The sequence below is a fragment of the Aythya ferina genome, assembly GCF_964211825.1.
Source record: "Aythya ferina genome assembly, chromosome: 38".
NCBI classification, from domain to species: Eukaryota; Metazoa; Chordata; class Aves; order Anseriformes; family Anatidae; genus Aythya; species Aythya ferina.
Genome location: NC_140335.1, coordinates 238,957 through 255,449, shown reverse-complemented (window position 1 = coordinate 255,449; position 16,493 = coordinate 238,957). Strand labels below are relative to the sequence as shown.

Sequence of the window (16,493 nt, the reverse complement as noted above, 5' to 3'; positions counted from 1 at the left end):
GGGGGGATATAGGGGATGGGGGGGGTTGTGGGGGGGCTTTAGGGGATGGGGGGGGTTATAGGGGGGAGTTTTAGGGGACGGGGGGGCTGTGGGGGGGCTCTATAGGGGATGCTGCCCTGGGGGGGCCCCATCTCCCCCCCCCCAGTTCCCCAATTCACAGCTGGAGGCCGGCGCCTGCTGAGGCCGAAGGCTTTATTGGGGGGAGGGGGGGAGGGAGTGGAAATTGGGGGGGGGGACAGATGGGGGCGGCCCCCCCCGAGGGGGCTCCAGTGTCACGGGGGGGGCGGGGGGGGGGGCGTCACAGCTTCATCTTCACAGTTAGAGGGGGGCCGGGGGTCGAGTGTGCGCGGGGGGGGGGGGGCGTGAGTGTGCACAGGGTGTGAACGTGCACGGGGGGGGGGTGAGTGTGCAAGGGGGGGGTGAGTGTGCAAGGGGGGGGCGAGCGTGCACAAGGCCGCATGCACGAGGTGCACGTGCACGAGGAGCGGGTGTGCACGGGGGGGGTGAGCGTGCAACGGGGGGGTGAGTGTGCAAGGGGGGGGCGTGAGTGTGCAAGGGGGGGGTCACAGCGTGCACTGGGGGGGGGCGCTCAGCGTGCACCCCTCGCACGAGGACGCCGCCCACGGCCCCCAGGGGGGTGCAGTGCTGACGGGGGGGGGGGTCCCTCTGTCCCCCCTCCCCCCCCTAGGGCCCCGGGGGCTGGGGGGGGTCCGGGGGGGTCCCGGTGGGGGGGCGCAGCAGGCGGGTGACCTGGCTGAGCCGCGCGGCCGCCTCCTCCTGCTCCTGCTGCAGCCGCCGGTTGCTGCGCCGCAGCGTCCGCAGCTCGGCCTGCAGCCGCGCCTTCGCCTCCTGCTCCTGCACCGGCCGGGACGTCAGCCCCCCCCCGGGACCCCCCCCCAATCCATGGGACGCCCCCCCTACCACCGGGACCCCCCCCCACACCCAGGGACCCCCCCCCTCCAATGATATCTGCCCCCCAGTCACCCCCCAGGTCCCTTCCAGCCACCCCTGAGCCTCCCCAATGCCCCCAATGGATCACCCAAATCCTGTGCCCCCCCCCAAAATCCTGTGACCCCCCCCAAAACCTGTGACCCCCCCCAAAACCTGTGACCCCCCAAAATCCTGTGACCCCCCCACAAAACCTCTGTGGCCCCCCCAATCCCCTGTACCCCTCCCCAATCACCCCCCAGGCCCCTTCCAGCCACCCCGGAGCCTCCCCGATGCCCCCAATGGATCCCCAAATCCTGTGCCCCCCCCCCCCCCAAAATCCTGTGCCCCCCCCCGCGCCCCCACCTCCTGCAGATCCTCCTGCAGCCTCTTCAGCATCACCTCCAGCTGCGACACCTTCTCGGACAGTGTCCGGGACCTGGGGGGGGGGGCTGCTGCTTGGACCCCCCCCCAGACCCCTCAGAGACCCCCCAGACCCCTCAGAGACCCCCCAGATCTCCTACTCCCACCCCAAGAGACCACTAAAGCCCCCCCAGGCCCCCCTAAATCCTCCCAGATCCCCTCCAAAGCCCCCCAGAGCCCCCCAAAGTCCCTCCAAACCCCCCTGAGCCCCCCAGAGCCCCCCAAAGCCCCCCCCCCGCCGCCCCCTCCCCATCCTCACTCATCGTCGGGGGCCGCCTGGCTCGGGGTCTGCGGGTCCGCGGGGCCGGGGGGCTCTGGGAGCTGCTGCCCTGGGGGGTTGTAGGTGGGGAGCAGGGGGTGTGAGCCCCCTCCACGACCCCCCCCACACCCCATTTTCCCCCCCCCCCCCCCCCAAAATACTCACCCTCCCGTGCCAGCGCCTCCAGGATGCTGCTGCAGGCGGCGGCGATGCGGGCGATGGAATCCCACTCCTCATCCAGGGGCTCTGCCAGCACTGGGGGGGGGGACACCCACGGGGGGGGGGACACATGGGGACACCCCCGGGGATGGGGACACCCCCAGGGACAGGGGACACCCCCAAATGGGGACACCACTGGAACGGGGACACCCCCAGGTGGGGGACACCCCTGGTGGGGACATGGGGACACCCCCAGGGAGGGGGGGGGGGGGGGCACATTTGGGGACACGGGGGGGGGGGATTGGTGTGGGGGGGGGACACACTCACGCTTGCCCAGCGAGTGCCGCAGTGAAGGGCCTGGGGGGGCTCCAGCTTCAGGGAGGGGCACAGAGCCACCGGCATCCGGGGGGGCTCCCTGGGGTGGGGGGAGCAGACGTGGGGTCAGAGGGGGTGTGGGGATTGGGGGGGGGACACCGGGGAGGGGGGGGGCACCCACTCACCGTGTCGCTGTGCGGGGGGGGGCTGCGGTGCGGCAGCAGGAGGTCGGGCGTGGGGTCAGCCAGGGGCTGCCTGGGGGGGGGCACGGGGGGGTCAAAGGTCAGGTCACGGCAGGGGGGGGGGCCAAGGATTTATGGGGGGGGTCCCGGGGTACTCACGGGTTTGGGGGGCACTCGTGTGGGCTCTCGGGGGTCCCGGGGGGGGTCCCTGGGGGGGTCCCGGGGGGCTCCTCGGCCAGCGCCAGGGAGCGCAGCAGCCGCAGGGTGTCGGGGCGCAGCCCCCCCGTGCCCCCCCGCTGCGCCGTGCCCCCCCCGTCGCTGCTGTCGCCGCTGTCGCCGCTGTCGCTGCTGTCGCCGATGTCCCCCCCGGCCCCCCCCTCAGAGCCCCCTCCCCGGCCCTGCTCCAGCGACCGGGCGTAGAGCTCCGAGAAGCTCCTGGGGGGCACGGGGGGGGATTGGGGGGCTGGGGGGAACACTGTGCCCCCCCCACGTCCCCATCTCCCCCCATGTCCTCCCCATGTCCCAATCCCGTCCCCCCCCCCCCATCCCCACGTCCTCCCGTGCCCCCATATCCGTGTCCCCTCCCCCCCTCCATGTCCCCAAATAACCCCAACGCCCCCCCACGTCCCCCCCAATCTCCTCCCACCCTCCCCATCTCCTCCCATGTCCCCCCCCCATGCCCCCCCCCCATGTCCCTTTATCTGTCCCCCATTTCCCATGCCCCCCCATCTCCCCCCCATGTCCCCCTTCCCCCCATCTCCCCATGTCCCCCTCCCTGTCCCCCCCTTCCCCCCATGTCCCCCTGTCCCCCCCATGTCCCCCTGTCCCCCCCATGTCCCCATCTCCCCCCATGCCCCCCCAAGCCCCCCCCCATGGGCGCTGACCTCCGGGGCCTCCCGTCTCGGTCGGGGGGCAGCAGGGTGAGGGTGGCCTTGGGGCAGCGCAGGAGGGCGCGCAGGCGGCGGGGGCGCAGGGTGGGCAGGGGGCGGCGGGCGACGCGCAGCAGCCGGGCCCCGGGGCGCAGCCCGGCGGTCTCGGCGAAGGAGAAGCGCTGCACGGCCGTCACCACCCCGTCCCCCGCCACGCGGAACCCCAGGCGGCCCCCGGCCCCCCGCGGCAGGGCCAGCTCCCGAGCCTCGCAGCCCCGCGTCACCGCCTGCGGGACAGGGGACACGGGGGGGGGTCGGGGGGGGTCTGTGGGGACCACGATGCTATCCCGTGGGGACCCCAGGAGAAAGCCATGGGGATCCCAAGAGAATCCCATGGGGAATCCCAAGAGAAACTCATGGGGACCCCAACACAAACCCATGGGAATCCCAAGAGAAAGTCAGAGGGACCCCAACGCAATCCCATGGGGACCCCTAAGATAAACCCATGGAGAACCCCAAGAAAATCCCGTGGGGAACCCACCACAAACCCATGGGGTACCCCAACATGGACCCATGGGGCACCCCACCACCATTAACATCACAAACCCACCCCCCCATAACCCCCCCATTGCCCACCCCATCACCCCCACCCCCCCATATCCCCCCCCCATTGCCTCCCATCATCCCCCATATCCCCCTCCATCACCCCCCATCATCCCCCATTGCCCCCCATCACCCACCCCATTACCTCCTATCACCCCCCATCTCCCCCCATCACCCCCCATCTCCCCCCATCTCCCCCCCCATCACCCCCCATTGCTCACCCCACCACCTCCCATCGCCCCCCATCACCCCCCACACCCCCCCCCCGCCCCCCCCCACCCCCCCCACGCCCCCTCACCTGCAGCCTGGCCACCACCTGTGGGGCCGCGCCGTGGGGCAGCCTCAGCCCCACGCAGTCTCCGGCCCCATAGAAGAGCTCGAGGCCGCCGTCGGCGAAGGCCCAGCCCAGGACGTCGCGGCAGGCGGCGCTGAACAGCACCCCGGGGTGGGGGGCCGCCAGCACCAGCCGCTCGGCCGCCACCCCCAGCAGGCACGGCACCTCGGGGCCCCCGGGGGCTCGCGCCCGCGCCCCCCACACCAGCGCCCCCGCCGCGCCCCCGCCGCCCCCCCCGGCTCGCCGCCGGCCCCCCAGCGCCGGCAGCCCCCTGGGGAGGGCGGCCAAGGGGGGGCCGGTGGCGTGGGCGCGCGCCAGCTCCTGCAGGTACTGGTGGCGGGTGCGGGCGGCCATGGCCCCCAGCCGGCCCCCCCGGCCCGCCGCGTTCTCCCCGTTGATGGCCTTGGCCAGCAGAAAGTCCCGCAGCCCCGCGCCCCCCGGGAAGCGCTGCCCGGGGGCGAGCGGGGGGCCGAAGAGCGGGGTGTCCTCCGAGCGCGTCACCGCCACGCTGCGAGGGAACGGGGGGGTGAGGGGGGCACCCATGGGGGCTGTGGGGGCTGTGAGACGTCTGTAGGGACTGTGAGGTCTGCAGGGACCCTGCAAGAGCTCCAGGGGCCATGCAACAGCCATAGGGGGCATGCAATGCTTATAGGGACCATGCAACAGCTATAGGGGCCATACAACGTCTATAGGGGCCATGCTACATCTACTGGGGCCATGCAACAGCTATAGGGACCGTGCAATGTCTATAGGGACTGTGCAAGACCCATGGGGCCCTGTAACACCCATGGGGACCATGCAAAGCCTGTAGGGATCGTGAAAAACCTACAGGGCTTGTGTAAAACCTACAGGGATTGTGCAAAACTTACAGGGAATTTGCACCACCCATGGGCACCGTGTGCCTCCCTTGGTGACCCCACAACACCCCCGGGACCCTACAGCACCCCTGGGGACCCTACAATGCCCCCGGGACCCCCTGCAAGCCCCCAGCCCCCACCTGTAGGAGGTGTGGGGCGTGCAGGGCTCGTGCACCCGCACGACGATGAAGACGTGCTGGAAGTGGGAGCGGATGGCGCGGGGGGAGAAGGGCCGGGCCCCCGGCTCCTGGAAGATGATGGTGACGATGTCGTTGCCGATGTGGCGCTTGCGCAGGAGCTGGGGGAGGGGACGGGGGGGGTCAGCACCCCAAAATCAGCCCTGTCCCCCCCCCTCCCTGCCCCGATCCGGACCTGCTGGGGGTTGCTGGGCGTGAAGGGCAGCATGGTGCTGACGTGGAACATCACCTCGTAGCCGTGGTACGTGGTGTACAGCGAGTGCGTGCCCGTCGAGTCGGCTGGGGGGGCACGGCTGCAGCCCCCGCCACTGCCACCCCGTCCCCGCGTCCCCCTGTGTCCCCATAGCCCCCTGTCCCCATGTCCCCACATCCCCCTGTCCCCATATCCCTGTGTCCCCTTGCACACCCCATCCCATTCCTGTCCCTATACCCAGCTGCGTCCCTGTCCCCACGAGTGTCCCCGTGTCCCCATGTCCCTGTCCCCACGTCCCCATCCCATTTCTGTTTTCCCACCCCCACCGCCCCATCCTATCCCCGTCCCAATCCTTGTGTTCCCATCACTGTGTCCCCAGCCCATCCCCATGTCCCCATCCTGTCCCATCCCATCCCCATGTCCCTCGTCCCCATGTCCCCGTTCCCAAGTCCCCATCCCAGTGTCCCGGTCCTGTCCCCAAACCATCCCCATGTCCCCATCCTGTCCCCATCCCATCCCCTCCCTGTGTCCCCATCCTGTCCCCATCCCCTCCCCATGTCCCCATATCCCTGTCCCCATATCCCTGTCCCCCTGTCCCCATCCTGTCCCCATGTCCCCATCCTGTCCCCATGTCCCCATCCTGTCCCCATCCCACCCCCATATCCCCGTCCCCATGTCCCCATCCTGTCCCCATGTCCCCCTCCTGTCCCCCCCCGCTCACTCTTGGTGTCGAGCTGTGCCCGGTAGTGCTGGAAGCCTCTCAGGCGCACGCGGGTTCCGAGCAGCGCCAGGAACTCGTCGAAGGCCGGCCCCGCGCCCTCGTTGTTGTACATCTCCTCCTCCGACGCCTGCCCCCCCCGGCAGTACAGCACCCCCACCTTGCGCTGGAAGCTCAGCTGCGGGCACGAGAACCGGTGGCACCGGGAGCCCCTCGTGCGAGCCCAGCCCTCGTGCAAACCTTGGCCCTTGTGCAAGCACTGTCCTCGTGCAAGCTCTGCCCTCGTGCAAGCCACAGCCTTGTGTGAGCCCCAGCCTGGTGCAAGCGCTGTCCTCGTGCAAGTCCCAGCTCCGGTGTGGTGCGAAGTCTGTTCTTGTGCAAGCCCCGCTCTTGTGCAAGCCCCGCTCTTGTGCAAGCTCCCCTCTTGTGCAATGCTAATCCCATCCTGCTGCAAGCCCTGCTCTCACACAAGCCCCGACCTTGTGCAAACCCAGTCCTTGTGCGAGCCTCAGCCTTGTGCAAGCCCCATCCTCGTGCAAGCCCACTCCTCGTGCAAGCCCCAGCTCTGGTGTGGTGCAAACTCCATTCTTGTGCAAGCCCCCCTCTCGTGCAAGCCCCACTCTTGTGCAAGCCCTGCTCTCGTGCAAGCCCCCCCCCTCTCGTGCAATGCTAATCCCACCCTGGTGCAAGCCCCGCTGCAAGAGCTCACCCACCCCCCCACCCCATGCACCCCCAGCCCTGGTGCAAGCCCCGCCCCCCGTGGTGCAAGCCCCGCCCCCCGCTCACCCCCTGCTCGTCCAGCTTGAGGAGGGTGTCGGGCACGGCGGGGGAGGGGCCGGCCAGGCGCAGCGCCCCCAGCCCCAGCCCCGGCACCAGGAGCTCCAGCAGCTTGCGGGGGGGCACCCCGCGGGACCCGGGGGGGCGCGCGCCGGGGGGCAGCGCCTCCTCCAGCACCGAGCCCCGCAGCGCCCGCAGCTGAATTTTGGGGGGAAGGGGGGGGCGGTGTCACACTCTGGGAGACCCCAGGCCACTGCGGTGACCCCCCCAAAATCTGAGACCCCCCCGCGCAATACTCTGGGAGCCCCCCCCAGACCTCTGGGACCACCACCCCAAACACTGAGCCCCCCCCAATAGTCTGGGACCCCACCCAAAACCCTGAGACCCCCCCCAATCCCCCTGGACCCCCCCCAGACCCCTGGACCCCTCCCAAAACCCTGAGACCCCCCTCTCCAATCCACTGGGACCCCCCCACAGACCCCCGGTACCCCCCCCAGACCCCTGCCCACCCCCCAAATCCCTGTGACCTCCCCCCCCCAAACCCTCTGCCCCCCTCCCCACTCCCTCCCAGACCCCTGCAGCCCTCTGTGACCCCCCCAAGCCCCTGGGACCCCCCCCAGGACCCCCTCGCCCCCCCCCAGCCCCCCCGGCCCCCCCACCTGGCTGGTGCGCAGGATGATGCGGTGCAGGTACTGGGGGGCTGGGCCCTCCTTCTCCTCCCGCCGCAGGGACACGGCCACGGGCCCCAGGCGCTCGTCCTCGCCCAGGAAGTTCTGGTGCTCTGGGGGGGGGCACGGGGGGGGCGGGACACTGTGAGACCCCCCAGAGCACCGCACAGCGCCTGTGCAACGAGCCAGAGCCTCGTGCAATGGCACTGTGCACCGTGCAGCGGGAGACGGCCTCGTGCAATGCCCGTGTCCTTGTGCAAAGCCCTACATCCTCGTGCAATGCCCCACATCCTTGTGCAAAGCCCCACATCCTTGTGCAAAGCCCCATGTCCTCGTGCAACACCCCACATCCCTGTGCAATGCCCTACATCCTTGTGCAATGCAGCACATCTTCGTGCAAAGCCCCATGTCCTTGTGCAAAGCCCCACATCCTCGTGCAACGCCCCACGTCCCCGTGCAATGCTGCACACCCCCGTGCAATGCCCCATGTCCTCGTGCAACACCCCACATCCTCGTGCAAAGCCCCATGTCCTCGTGCAACGCCCCCCACCCCCGTGCAAGACCACTCCCAGCCCCCCCGTGCCCCCCCCCCGTGCCCCCCCGGCTCACCCTTGCCGTAGAAGTACTTTCGGTAGTAGTCGGCGCCGGCATCGCTGTGCTCGATGGCGTGGGGGGGCCGCGAGCCGGCCGGGGGCTCCTCCAGCACGGCCACGGCGGCGTTGGGGAGGTGGCCGGGCCCGGGGGGGTCTCGGGGGGGGGCCAGCCCCTCCTCCTGCTCCCCCCCGGTCTCGCAGCAGAAGCGGGGGCAGCTCAGCACCAGCGCGTCCTCGTCCCCCCCCCCGGGGCTGGGGGGCTCCTCGGGGCCCAGGTGGGCGGCCGAAGCCCCCGAGGTGCCGGGGGGGTCCGGGGGGGCCGGGGGGGCCTCCGTGGGGTCGAAGAGGAGGCTCTGCACGTCGTAGTGGGCGACGAAGGGGGCCCAGGGGGGGCGGGGGAAGGAGTCGGGCCCCCCCTCGGGCTCGCCCTCGCCCCCCAGCCCCAGCAGCACCAGGGGGTCGCGGAAGCGCCGCGCCAAGGGGCTGCCCCCCCCCGGCCCCCCCGGCTCCTCGTGGCTGTGGGCACGGGCGCGGGGGGGGTTGGAGACCCCCGCCCCGGCCCCCCCCGGCCCCAGCGTGGCCTCGCTGCTGCTGCGCTGCATGGGGGGGGCCCCCCCTCCACCTCCCCCCGGGGAGGGCGGCGGGGAGGGGGCCCCCCCCCCACGAGCTCCGCCCCCCCCCGCCGAGCTGAGGGGGCCGGGGGAGGGGGGGGGCCGGGACGAGGGCCCCCGCATCTTGCGGAGGAAGAGGTCGTCGGACTGCATGGCCCCCCCCCGCCCCGGACCCCCCCCCCTCCGGGGACCCCTGCGAGTGCTGGACCCCCCCCGGCTTTCACTGAGCCCTTTGGGACCCCCCCCGCTAAAGCTGAGCCCCGGCCCGGTTTAACGGGACCCCCCCCGGTTTAACGGGACCCCCCCGGGTTTAACGAGACCCTCCCGGCTTAATGGGACCCCCCCCGGGCTCCCAGCGCCCCCGGTCGGGATTTGTCAATGGAAGCGTGGGAACGGGGCCCGCGCCCCGATTGGCTGCGGGGATTTCCCGCGTGCGGAGGCCCCGCCCCCTTTTCCCACGGCGGGGCCGGGGTCAATGGGGGGGCCGCGGGGGGGCCGCGGGCGCTGCTCTCGCTGGGGGCGGGGGCGACGGCGGCACCTGGGGGGGGGCAAGAGGACGGGGGGGGTCAGGAGGCGCTGGGGGGGGGCTCCCCCCCCTTTTTCCCCCCCCCGCTCCATCTCTGGGCCTGTCCCTGCCCCCCCCACGTCCTCCTGCCCCCCTCCCACCCCGTTGCCCCCCCCCCCAAATTTACCAATGCTCCCCCCCCCCCAAATAATTCCGGGGGGGGCACCCAGGTCCCACCCGGCTGCCTGGGCCCCAGCCTGGCACTGGGGGGGGCTGCCCCTCCTGCCCCCCCCCCCCCAAAAAAAGAAGCCCCCAGCCTTGGGGGGGGGCCCGGACCAGAGCTGGGGGGGTCCCCGTGGGCCGGGGGGGGCCCCGTGTGCGGGGGGGGCTCTGCAGGGGGGGAGGGGCCGCGGGGCCCGGCCGACGCCGGCGGCTTCCTGCCATACGGGAAGTGCCGGGGGCCACGGCCCCCCCCCCGCTGCCCTGCTGCCCCCCCCCAGGGCTGCCCCCCCCACCCCCACACCACGAGGGGGGGTCCCCGTGTGCAGCCCCCCCACCCCTTCCCCTCGCCCCCCCCCCTCACCTCCAGTTCCCCCCCAGGGCCGCCGCTGACCTCGTGACCCCGCACGTCCGGCCCCCCCCCCCGCTCCCGCTTCCCCCCCCCGGTCCCGGTATCCGGCCCCCCCCTTCCTGAGGGACCCCCCCGCCCCCCCACACACCGTTTTGCCCCCCCCCAAGACGTGGGGGGAGCCGTGGGCCCTGTTGTGGGGGGGGGCAAGGCCGCGGCCCCCGTGCAAAGGCCTCGCTCGAGGGCCAGGGGCTTGCACGGGGATTTGCACGAGGGGGGGGGATTGAGGGGACCGGGGGGGGGCCGGGGCCTGCACAAGCGGCCGTGCAACACCCGTGCGTGAGCCCCCCCGTGCGTGAGCCCCCCCCCATGCGAGTTCCTCGTGCAAGGCCACGGCGTGCAAAGCCCTGGTGCGAATCAGGCGTGCAAGGCCCCCCCCCCAATGCGCCCCCCCCAAAGCCCTCGTGTAAATCTCCCCCGTGCGACCCCCCCCCCGTGAAAAACCCCCACGCGTGACCGTGACACCCCCCCATGTGCCAACGACCTGTACAAGCCCCCCCCCCCCGTGCAAAGCCCCCCCCGTGCAAAGCCCCCCCCCCGCCCGTGCACAATCCTTGTGCAAGGCCCCCCCCCAGCACCACTCACACCCTCCCCCCCCCCCCGCTGCCCGGGGGGGGGGCTCCAAAGCCCTGGGGGTACTCAGGGGGTGGTGGCGAGGGGGGGTCCCTAAAAAAGGGGGGGGTCCCTGCAGCAGGGGGGGGGGTCTAGAAAAGCATGGGGGGTCCCTGGAGGGAAGGGGGGGTCCCTGGAAGTGGGGGGGGGGCGCTCGGTGCCGGGGGGGGCATGGAAATTTGGGGGGGCCCCGCTGGCTCCTACCTCGCTTCCTCTCTCCCGCCCTGTCGCTGTCACCGCCGTGGGGGGGGCCAAGGGGGGGGGGGGGCCACGCACCGTGCGCAGGGTGGGGGGGGCACCGGGGGGGGCTCCGGGGGGGGCCCCCGCTCGCTCCCCGCTGCCGGCGCTGGGACGGAGCCGGTTGAGTTCCCCCCCCCCCCTCGTGCCCCCGCCCTTCCCCTCCGTCGCTTCCTCCCCCGGCCGCTGTGACCCCCCCCCGGGGCATCCGGGACGCCCCCCCCCCGGTTAAATTCCTTCCCCCCCCCCCCCCCCCCGCCCGGCAGAGCGGCGGGAAATAACGACCACGGTCATTTTGGGTGATTTGGGGTATTTTTTGTATTTTTCCTTTTTTTTGTTTTTTGTAACCGCCCTCCCCCCCCTCAAAAAAAATAATAAATAAAAGCAAAAAGTGCCTCAAAAAGAGTCCAGCCCCCCCCGGGGAGGGGGGAGGCACAAGGGGGGGTCCGGGGGGGGGTCCCGGGTCCTTATTGCTGTCCGGGGGGGGGGTCGGGACCAGCCCGGGGGGGCTGCACCGTGGGGGGGGGCACACAGCAGCCTGGGGGGAGGCATGGGGGGTGAGGGGGGGCGGGTTTGGGGTCAGGGGGGAGGTTTTGGGGCACAGGGGGGTGGTTTTGGGGTCAGGGGGTGGTTTTGGGGCACAAGGGGGTGTTTTTGGGTTCCAGGAGGGGTTTTTTGGGGTGGGGGGGTCAGGTTCTGGGGCAGGCCGATCGATCAAAGCTGCGTTTTGGGGTCCTGGGGGTAACTGGGAGGGGTTGGGGTCTCCTGGAGACAATTTTGGGGTGCTCGGGGCCACTTTTGGGGTCATGGGGCCAGTTTTGGGGTGCCCCAAGCCCCTTTTGGGGTACATGGAGCCCATTTTGGGGTTCTGAGCCCAGCTCTGGGGTGCTTGGAGCCTCTTTTGGGGTAAATGGGGCCGCTTTTGGTGTCCTGGGAGCACTCCTGGGGTGCCTGGAGCCCATTTTGGGGTGGATGGGGCCAGTTTTGGGGCTCCGAGGCCAGTTTTGGGGTACACGTGGCCAGTTTTGGGGCCGGGGGGGCCACGTCTGCCCCACGCCGATCCCTTTAGGGTGGTGGTAGTGGGGGGGGCCACCCGGGGGGGTCACTCACCTGCACCAGGCCTCAGGGCTGAGGGGGGGGGACGTGGGGGTTGCCCCAGGGGGTGGTCGCACGCCCCCTGCACATGCTCCCAGTTCACCTGGGGGGGGAATGGGGGGTTACTGGGGGCACTGGGAGGCACTGGGAGGTTACCTGCGGGGGGAGCCAAGGACGGAGGAGGGGGGTGCGGGGTGGTGGCGACACGGGGGGGCTCCCTGCAGCGCTGGGGGGGGGGGGGAAAGGGGGCTGGGAGGGGGCTGGTTGTGGGGCTGACCCCCCCCAGACCCCAAGGCCCCCCCCCACGACCCCCTCAAGACCCAAAGAGCTCCCTTCAGCCCCCCAGGATGCCCGAGTCCCCCCCCAGATCCCCCCAGGACCCCCCCCAGACCCCCCCAGAATGGGGCAGGACCCCCCCAACCCCCCCTCGATGCCCCCCCCCTTCACTCACCCCTTCCCCTGGTTCCTACCCCCCCCTGGCAGGCAAGGGGGGGGCGCCTCCAGGTCAGCCTCGGCAAGGGGGGGCCACCGGGGGGGGGGCAGGGCCTCAGCCGAGAGGGAGGAGGAGGAGGAGGGGGAGGAAGGACTGGAGGCCAGGCTGAGCTCCGCTGCCCCCCCCCACGGCGAGGGGGTGTCCAGGGGGGTGGAGGCGGTGCCGGGGGTGCCCCCCCCGCTCCCCCCCCCACCACGGGGGGGCTCCGGCACTGCTGAGGGGGGGGGCACATCCGCAGCAGGGGGGGGGCAGCCTCCTGTGGGGCCGTTTATTTAAAAAAAAAAAAGAAAAATAAAGTCAGGGGGGGCCAAAACGTTGCCCCCCCCACCCGAAATTTTTTTTGGGGGCCCCCCCCCCAACTCACCGGTGCCCCCGGGGGGGTCGCGGCGCAGGCAGTGGCGGTCGGCGGCGGTGACGATGCCGTTGGTGCTGCCCCGCCCCCACAGCAGCTGCTGGAGGTCTGGGGGGGGGTCAAAGGGGGGGGTCAGGGGCTGGGGGGGGGCACAAGGGCCAGGGAGGGGGGCAATTGGGGGGTGGGGGAGGGTGGAGACGCGGCCCCCACTCACCTGTGGGCTCGTCCAGCTGGGGGAGCAGCTCCTGGGGGGGCACAGAAAGGTTTCGGGGGGGGGTTTAGGGGTGCCCCCCAACCCCCGGTAATTTTGTGTCCCCCCCCCCCCCCACTCACCGAGAGCTGGTTGAAGCCGCAGAGCGAGGGCTGGGAGCTGCAGGGGGGGGCAAGGGGGGGGCGGCGCAGCTCCGTCAGCTCCAGTGCCCCCCCCGGGGGCCTGTGGGGGAGGGGGTGTCAAAGGCGGGGGGGGGCAGCACAGGGACTGCCCCCGCCCCCGGCAATAACAATGGGGGGGCCCCCAAAAGCCCTTGGATGGCGAAGAGCCCCCCCCCCCAGAGCCCCAGGGACCCCCCCAGACCTACTGGACCCCCCACCCAGGACCCAAAAAGCCCCCCCCAGACTTCCCCAGCCCCCCATAGCCTCCCCCACCCATTCCCAACCCCCCTCAGGACTCTCTCAGACCCCAAAGAGCCCCCCCAGAGCCCCAAAACTCCCCCCCCAGACCCCCCCCACAAGACCCAAAGACCCCCCCAAGACCCCCCCAGGCCCCCAAATAGCCCCCCCCGGACACCCCCAGAACCCCTGCAAGATCCAAGTAACCCCCCCCAGCCCCGCATATCCCCCTCCAGCCCCTCACAGCCCCCCCCAGCCCCTCATAGCGCACCCCCCCCCCCCCACTCACCGTGTGTTCCCGTTGCCCTCCTCGCTCCCCCGGTCCCCGAGCAGCGCCGTGGCCCCCCCCTCGTCCCCCCCCTCGTCCTCGGGGGGGTGGGGGTCGCCGTGGGGCTGGGCGCCGCGGTCGAGGGCGGCGTGCAGGCGGAAGTTGACGGCCTTCACCGCCCCGAAAAACGCGGCCACCAGCCCGCAGTACAGCCCCAGCACCCCCGGCCCTGGTGGCAGCATCTGGGGGGGGGGCACGGGGGGGTCAGGAGGGTCTGGGGGGGTCGGGAGGAGGGCTAAGGGGGGATCTGGGGGGCTAAGGGAGGGTTTGGGGGGACCTGAGGGGGGCTGGGGGGGAACTGAGGGGTCCTGGGGGCTTGCAGGGGGAATTTGAGGGGTCTGGGAGTGGGCGTGGGGGGGTCAGGAGGAGCGTGGTGGGGTCTAACGGGAGATTTGGGGGTTCTGGGGGGTGCGGGGGGGGGTCTGAGGGGGGTTTATGGGGGCTTGGTGGGTCCCAGAGGGGATCTGAGGGAGCCCAGGGAGGTTTAGGGGGAACTGGGGGGTCCTGGGGGGGTCAGAGAGGTGCTGGGGGGGCTCTGAGGGGTCCTGGGGGGGCTCTGGGGGGTCTCAGCCATCAGCCAGGGGAGCCTGGGAGGATTTGGGGGGTCCTGGGGGGTCCCAGGGGGGATCCGGGGGGTCCGGGCAGGGCCAGGAATCAACAAAGGGGCTGGGGGAGGGCAAACGGGGGCTGGGGGGTCCCGGGGGGGTCCCGGGGGCTGCCGGCGCTCACGGTGTAGAGCAGCAGCGGCAGCGCGAGGAGGAAGAGCCAGGCGTAGAGGTGGAAGCAGTTGGCGAACGGCCCCAGGTGCGGGTCCAGGAAGCAGCCGCCGGTGAGCGAGGCCCAGAGGCTCTGCCGGGCCACCTGCCGCCACCGCGCGCCCATCGCCCGCTTCCGGCTCCCTCCCTAGCAACGGCGCCGCCGCCGCCGCTTCCGGGTCGCGCCCGTGACGTCACGTCCTCTTCCGGCCCGCCCCCCCTGCACCGCGCATGCGCCGCTCCGCTCCTCCGTACCCTGCGCGTGTGCCCCCCGCTGTTTTTTGCGCACTGCGCATGCGCCGCGCCCTCCCGCCATGCCCCGCCCCCATCGCCGGTGGATGCAGCGAGGCCCCGCCCAGCCGGGAACGGCGCGGCCTCGCCCCCCCTCCCGGCGGCGCATGCGCGGTGGTGCCGCGCTCGCTTGGCAGCCCCGCCCACTCTGAAGGTGAGCCGCGCATGCGCGCTGGTAGCGGGAATCCGCTCCCCCCGCCCCTCCCCGCCGCGCATGCGCGCCTCGCACAGGGAGGGAGGGAGGGAGGGGGGAGGAGCGGGGAAGGGCTCGGCGCATGCGCAGCGCAGCGGGAGTGGGGGGAGGGGGCGCGGGGGGGGACCCAAAGTTCCGGGGCTCGCGGGCCCGGGGGGACCCAAAGGGCGGCGGCACCGCGGGTCCGTCCCCAGCCGGGCCCCCCAGGCCCCGCAGGCCCCGAGCAGGCCCCGCAGGCCCCGGGACCCCCGGAGAGCCCCCGGGAGGCCGCGCCCGGCCCCCCCCCGCCCCCATCGGCCTCCCCCCCCCCCTCGGCGCCCACCCCCGCCTCAGGCCCCGCGTCCGGGCCCGCCCCGTCCGGCGCTGGTTCCTTTTCCTTTGTCCCGGTGACAATGTCCCGGCTCCGCCTTCCCGCCGCCGCCTCCAGCCCCAGGGCAGCGCGGGGCCGGGGGACGCCCGCAGGACCCCGAGGGAAAAGCCGCCCCCCCCCCTCCATCCCCCCCCCTCCCCCTCCGGGCCCTGCTCGCCGGGAGACGCCGCTTCCTGCCCCGGGAGGGGGGCGCCGGGCACCGGGGGGGGTAACGGGGAGCGGGGGGGGGCGGCGGGGGAAGGGGGGGCGGGGGGGGGAGCGGAAACGAGGGGGGGGCGCCGGGGGGGGTGGGATGGCCGGGGGGGGAGGGGAACTGGGGGGGGTGAGGGGGGTTGTAGGGACCCCCGGGGGCTGTGATGGGCGGCGGGGACCAGTAAGGACCAGCAGGGACCAGTAAGGGTCAATAGGGACCCATAGGGACCAGTGAGAACCAGTAAGGACCAGTAGGGATCAATAGGGACCAGCGGGCACCCGTAGGGACCAGCAAGAACCAGTAAGGGCCAGTAGGGACCAGCAGGCACCCACAGGACCCCCAGGGGCCATGGGGGTCCCCAGTGCCCCCTGGAGCTGTAGGGACCCCCAGGGACCCCCAGGGACTGGAGAGGCTCAAAGGGACCCCCGGGCACCCATAGGAGCCGTAGGGACCCCAATAGGACCCGTGGCCCCCCCAAGGCTCCTCTAGGGTCCCTCCTAGGACCCATAGGGACCCCCAGGCACCCACAGGCCCCCCCAGGGCCCCATAGGGTCTCCACAGGGACCCCAATAGCACCCATAGGGCCCCCCATAGGTGGGGGGGGCACCCATAGGCCCCCCCAGAAGAGCCGCAGGGCCCCCCAGGCCCCCCCAGGGCCCCCCAGAGGAGCTGTAGGGCCCCCCAGGACCCCCCCCAGGAGCTGTAGGGCACCCATAGCCCCCCCCCACCCCCCCCTAAACCCCTCGGCCCCCCCCATGGAGTGGGACCAGGCCTCCCCCTCCCCATCCCCGTCCCCCCCGGGGGGCTCCCGCTCCCCGTCCCCCCGAGGGGCTCCCCCTCCCCATCCTCCCCGTCCCCCCGGGGGGGCTCCCGCTCCCCGTCCCCGGAGCCCCGCTCCCGTTCCCCGTCCCCACCGGGGGGGGGCCCGGCTCAGGCCGCTTTCGGGGAGCTGCGCCTGGAGGAGCTGATCGGGGCGGGGGGCTTCGGGCGGGTGTTTCGGGGGACGTGGCGGGGGCAGGTGGTGGCGGTGAAGGCGGCGCGGGGGGAGGCGGGGGCGGCGGGGGCGGCCAGCCTGCGGCGCGAGGCCCGGCTCTACGCCCGCCTGCGGGCACCCCAACGTGGTGGCCCTGCGCGCCGTCTGCCTGGA

At 72.5% G+C, this 16,493-nt stretch overlaps 2 protein-coding genes across 5 annotated transcripts; both read right to left on the bottom strand.

Annotated features, from left to right (window-relative positions):
- Nucleotides 1–492: 492 nt before the first annotated feature.
- Nucleotides 493–10,727, bottom strand: SIPA1 (signal-induced proliferation-associated 1). The gene is made up of 16 exons (XM_084502332.1): nt 10,635–10,727; nt 8,091–9,223; nt 7,473–7,594; nt 6,823–7,011; nt 6,040–6,214; nt 5,301–5,404; nt 5,069–5,226; nt 4,036–4,579; nt 3,150–3,421; nt 2,425–2,700; nt 2,269–2,338; nt 2,096–2,183; nt 1,775–1,864; nt 1,610–1,679; nt 1,294–1,366; nt 493–855 (listed from the first exon to the last, which is right to left on the bottom strand). The coding sequence occupies exons 2-16, from the start codon at nt 8,836–8,838 to the stop codon at nt 685–687; spliced, it is 3,150 nt and encodes a 1,049-aa protein (XP_084358458.1). The 5' UTR covers nt 8,839–9,223; nt 10,635–10,727; the 3' UTR covers nt 493–684.
- Nucleotides 10,728–10,982: 255 nt separating this feature from the next.
- LOC311426158 (pecanex-like protein 3) lies at nt 10,983–14,478 on the bottom strand. 4 transcript variants are annotated; one of them, XR_014686611.1, is made up of 7 exons: nt 14,274–14,478; nt 13,506–13,726; nt 12,941–13,040; nt 12,822–12,852; nt 12,616–12,715; nt 12,214–12,508; nt 10,983–11,865 (listed from the first exon to the last, which is right to left on the bottom strand). XR_014686611.1 is itself a non-coding variant. In XM_084502328.1 (7 exons), the coding sequence occupies exons 1-7, from the start codon at nt 14,424–14,426 to the stop codon at nt 11,862–11,864; spliced, it is 903 nt and encodes a 300-aa protein (XP_084358454.1). In that variant the 5' UTR covers nt 14,427–14,478; the 3' UTR covers nt 10,983–11,861. The 4 variants fall into 4 exon arrangements, 3 of the variants coding, with proteins under 3 accessions (XP_084358454.1, XP_084358455.1, XP_084358456.1); XM_084502328.1 differs by having other exon boundaries at nt 12,214–12,511; nt 12,620–12,715; XM_084502329.1 differs by lacking the exon at nt 12,941–13,040 and having other exon boundaries at nt 12,214–12,511; nt 12,620–12,715.
- Between the last annotated feature and the right edge of the window lie 2,015 nt (nt 14,479–16,493).

Excerpts from the sequence above, each read along its gene's own strand:
- LOC311426158 (XM_084502328.1), bottom strand. The coding sequence starts at position 14,426 with ATGGGCGCGCGGTGGCGGCAGGTGGCCCGGCAGAGCCTCTGGGCCTCG. Across the intron at positions 13,041-13,505 it reads GAGGGCAACGGGAACACACG|GCCCCCGGGGGGGGCACTGG; the intron begins GTGAGTGGGGGG and ends CCTCCCCCACAG. Across the intron at positions 12,853-12,940 it reads GCGGCTTCAACCAGCTCTCG|GAGCTGCTCCCCCAGCTGGA; the intron begins GTGAGTGGGGGG and ends GTGCCCCCCCAG.
- SIPA1 (XM_084502332.1), bottom strand. The coding sequence starts at position 8,838 with ATGCAGTCCGACGACCTCTTCCTCCGCAAGATGCGGGGGCCCTCGTCC. Across the intron at positions 5,227-5,300 it reads CGCCCAGCAACCCCCAGCAG|CTCCTGCGCAAGCGCCACAT; the intron begins GTCCGGATCGGG and ends CCCCTCCCCCAG. Across the intron at positions 1,367-1,609 it reads CAGGCGGCCCCCGACGATGA|GTCCCGGACACTGTCCGAGA; the intron begins GTGAGGATGGGG and ends CCCCCCCCCCAG.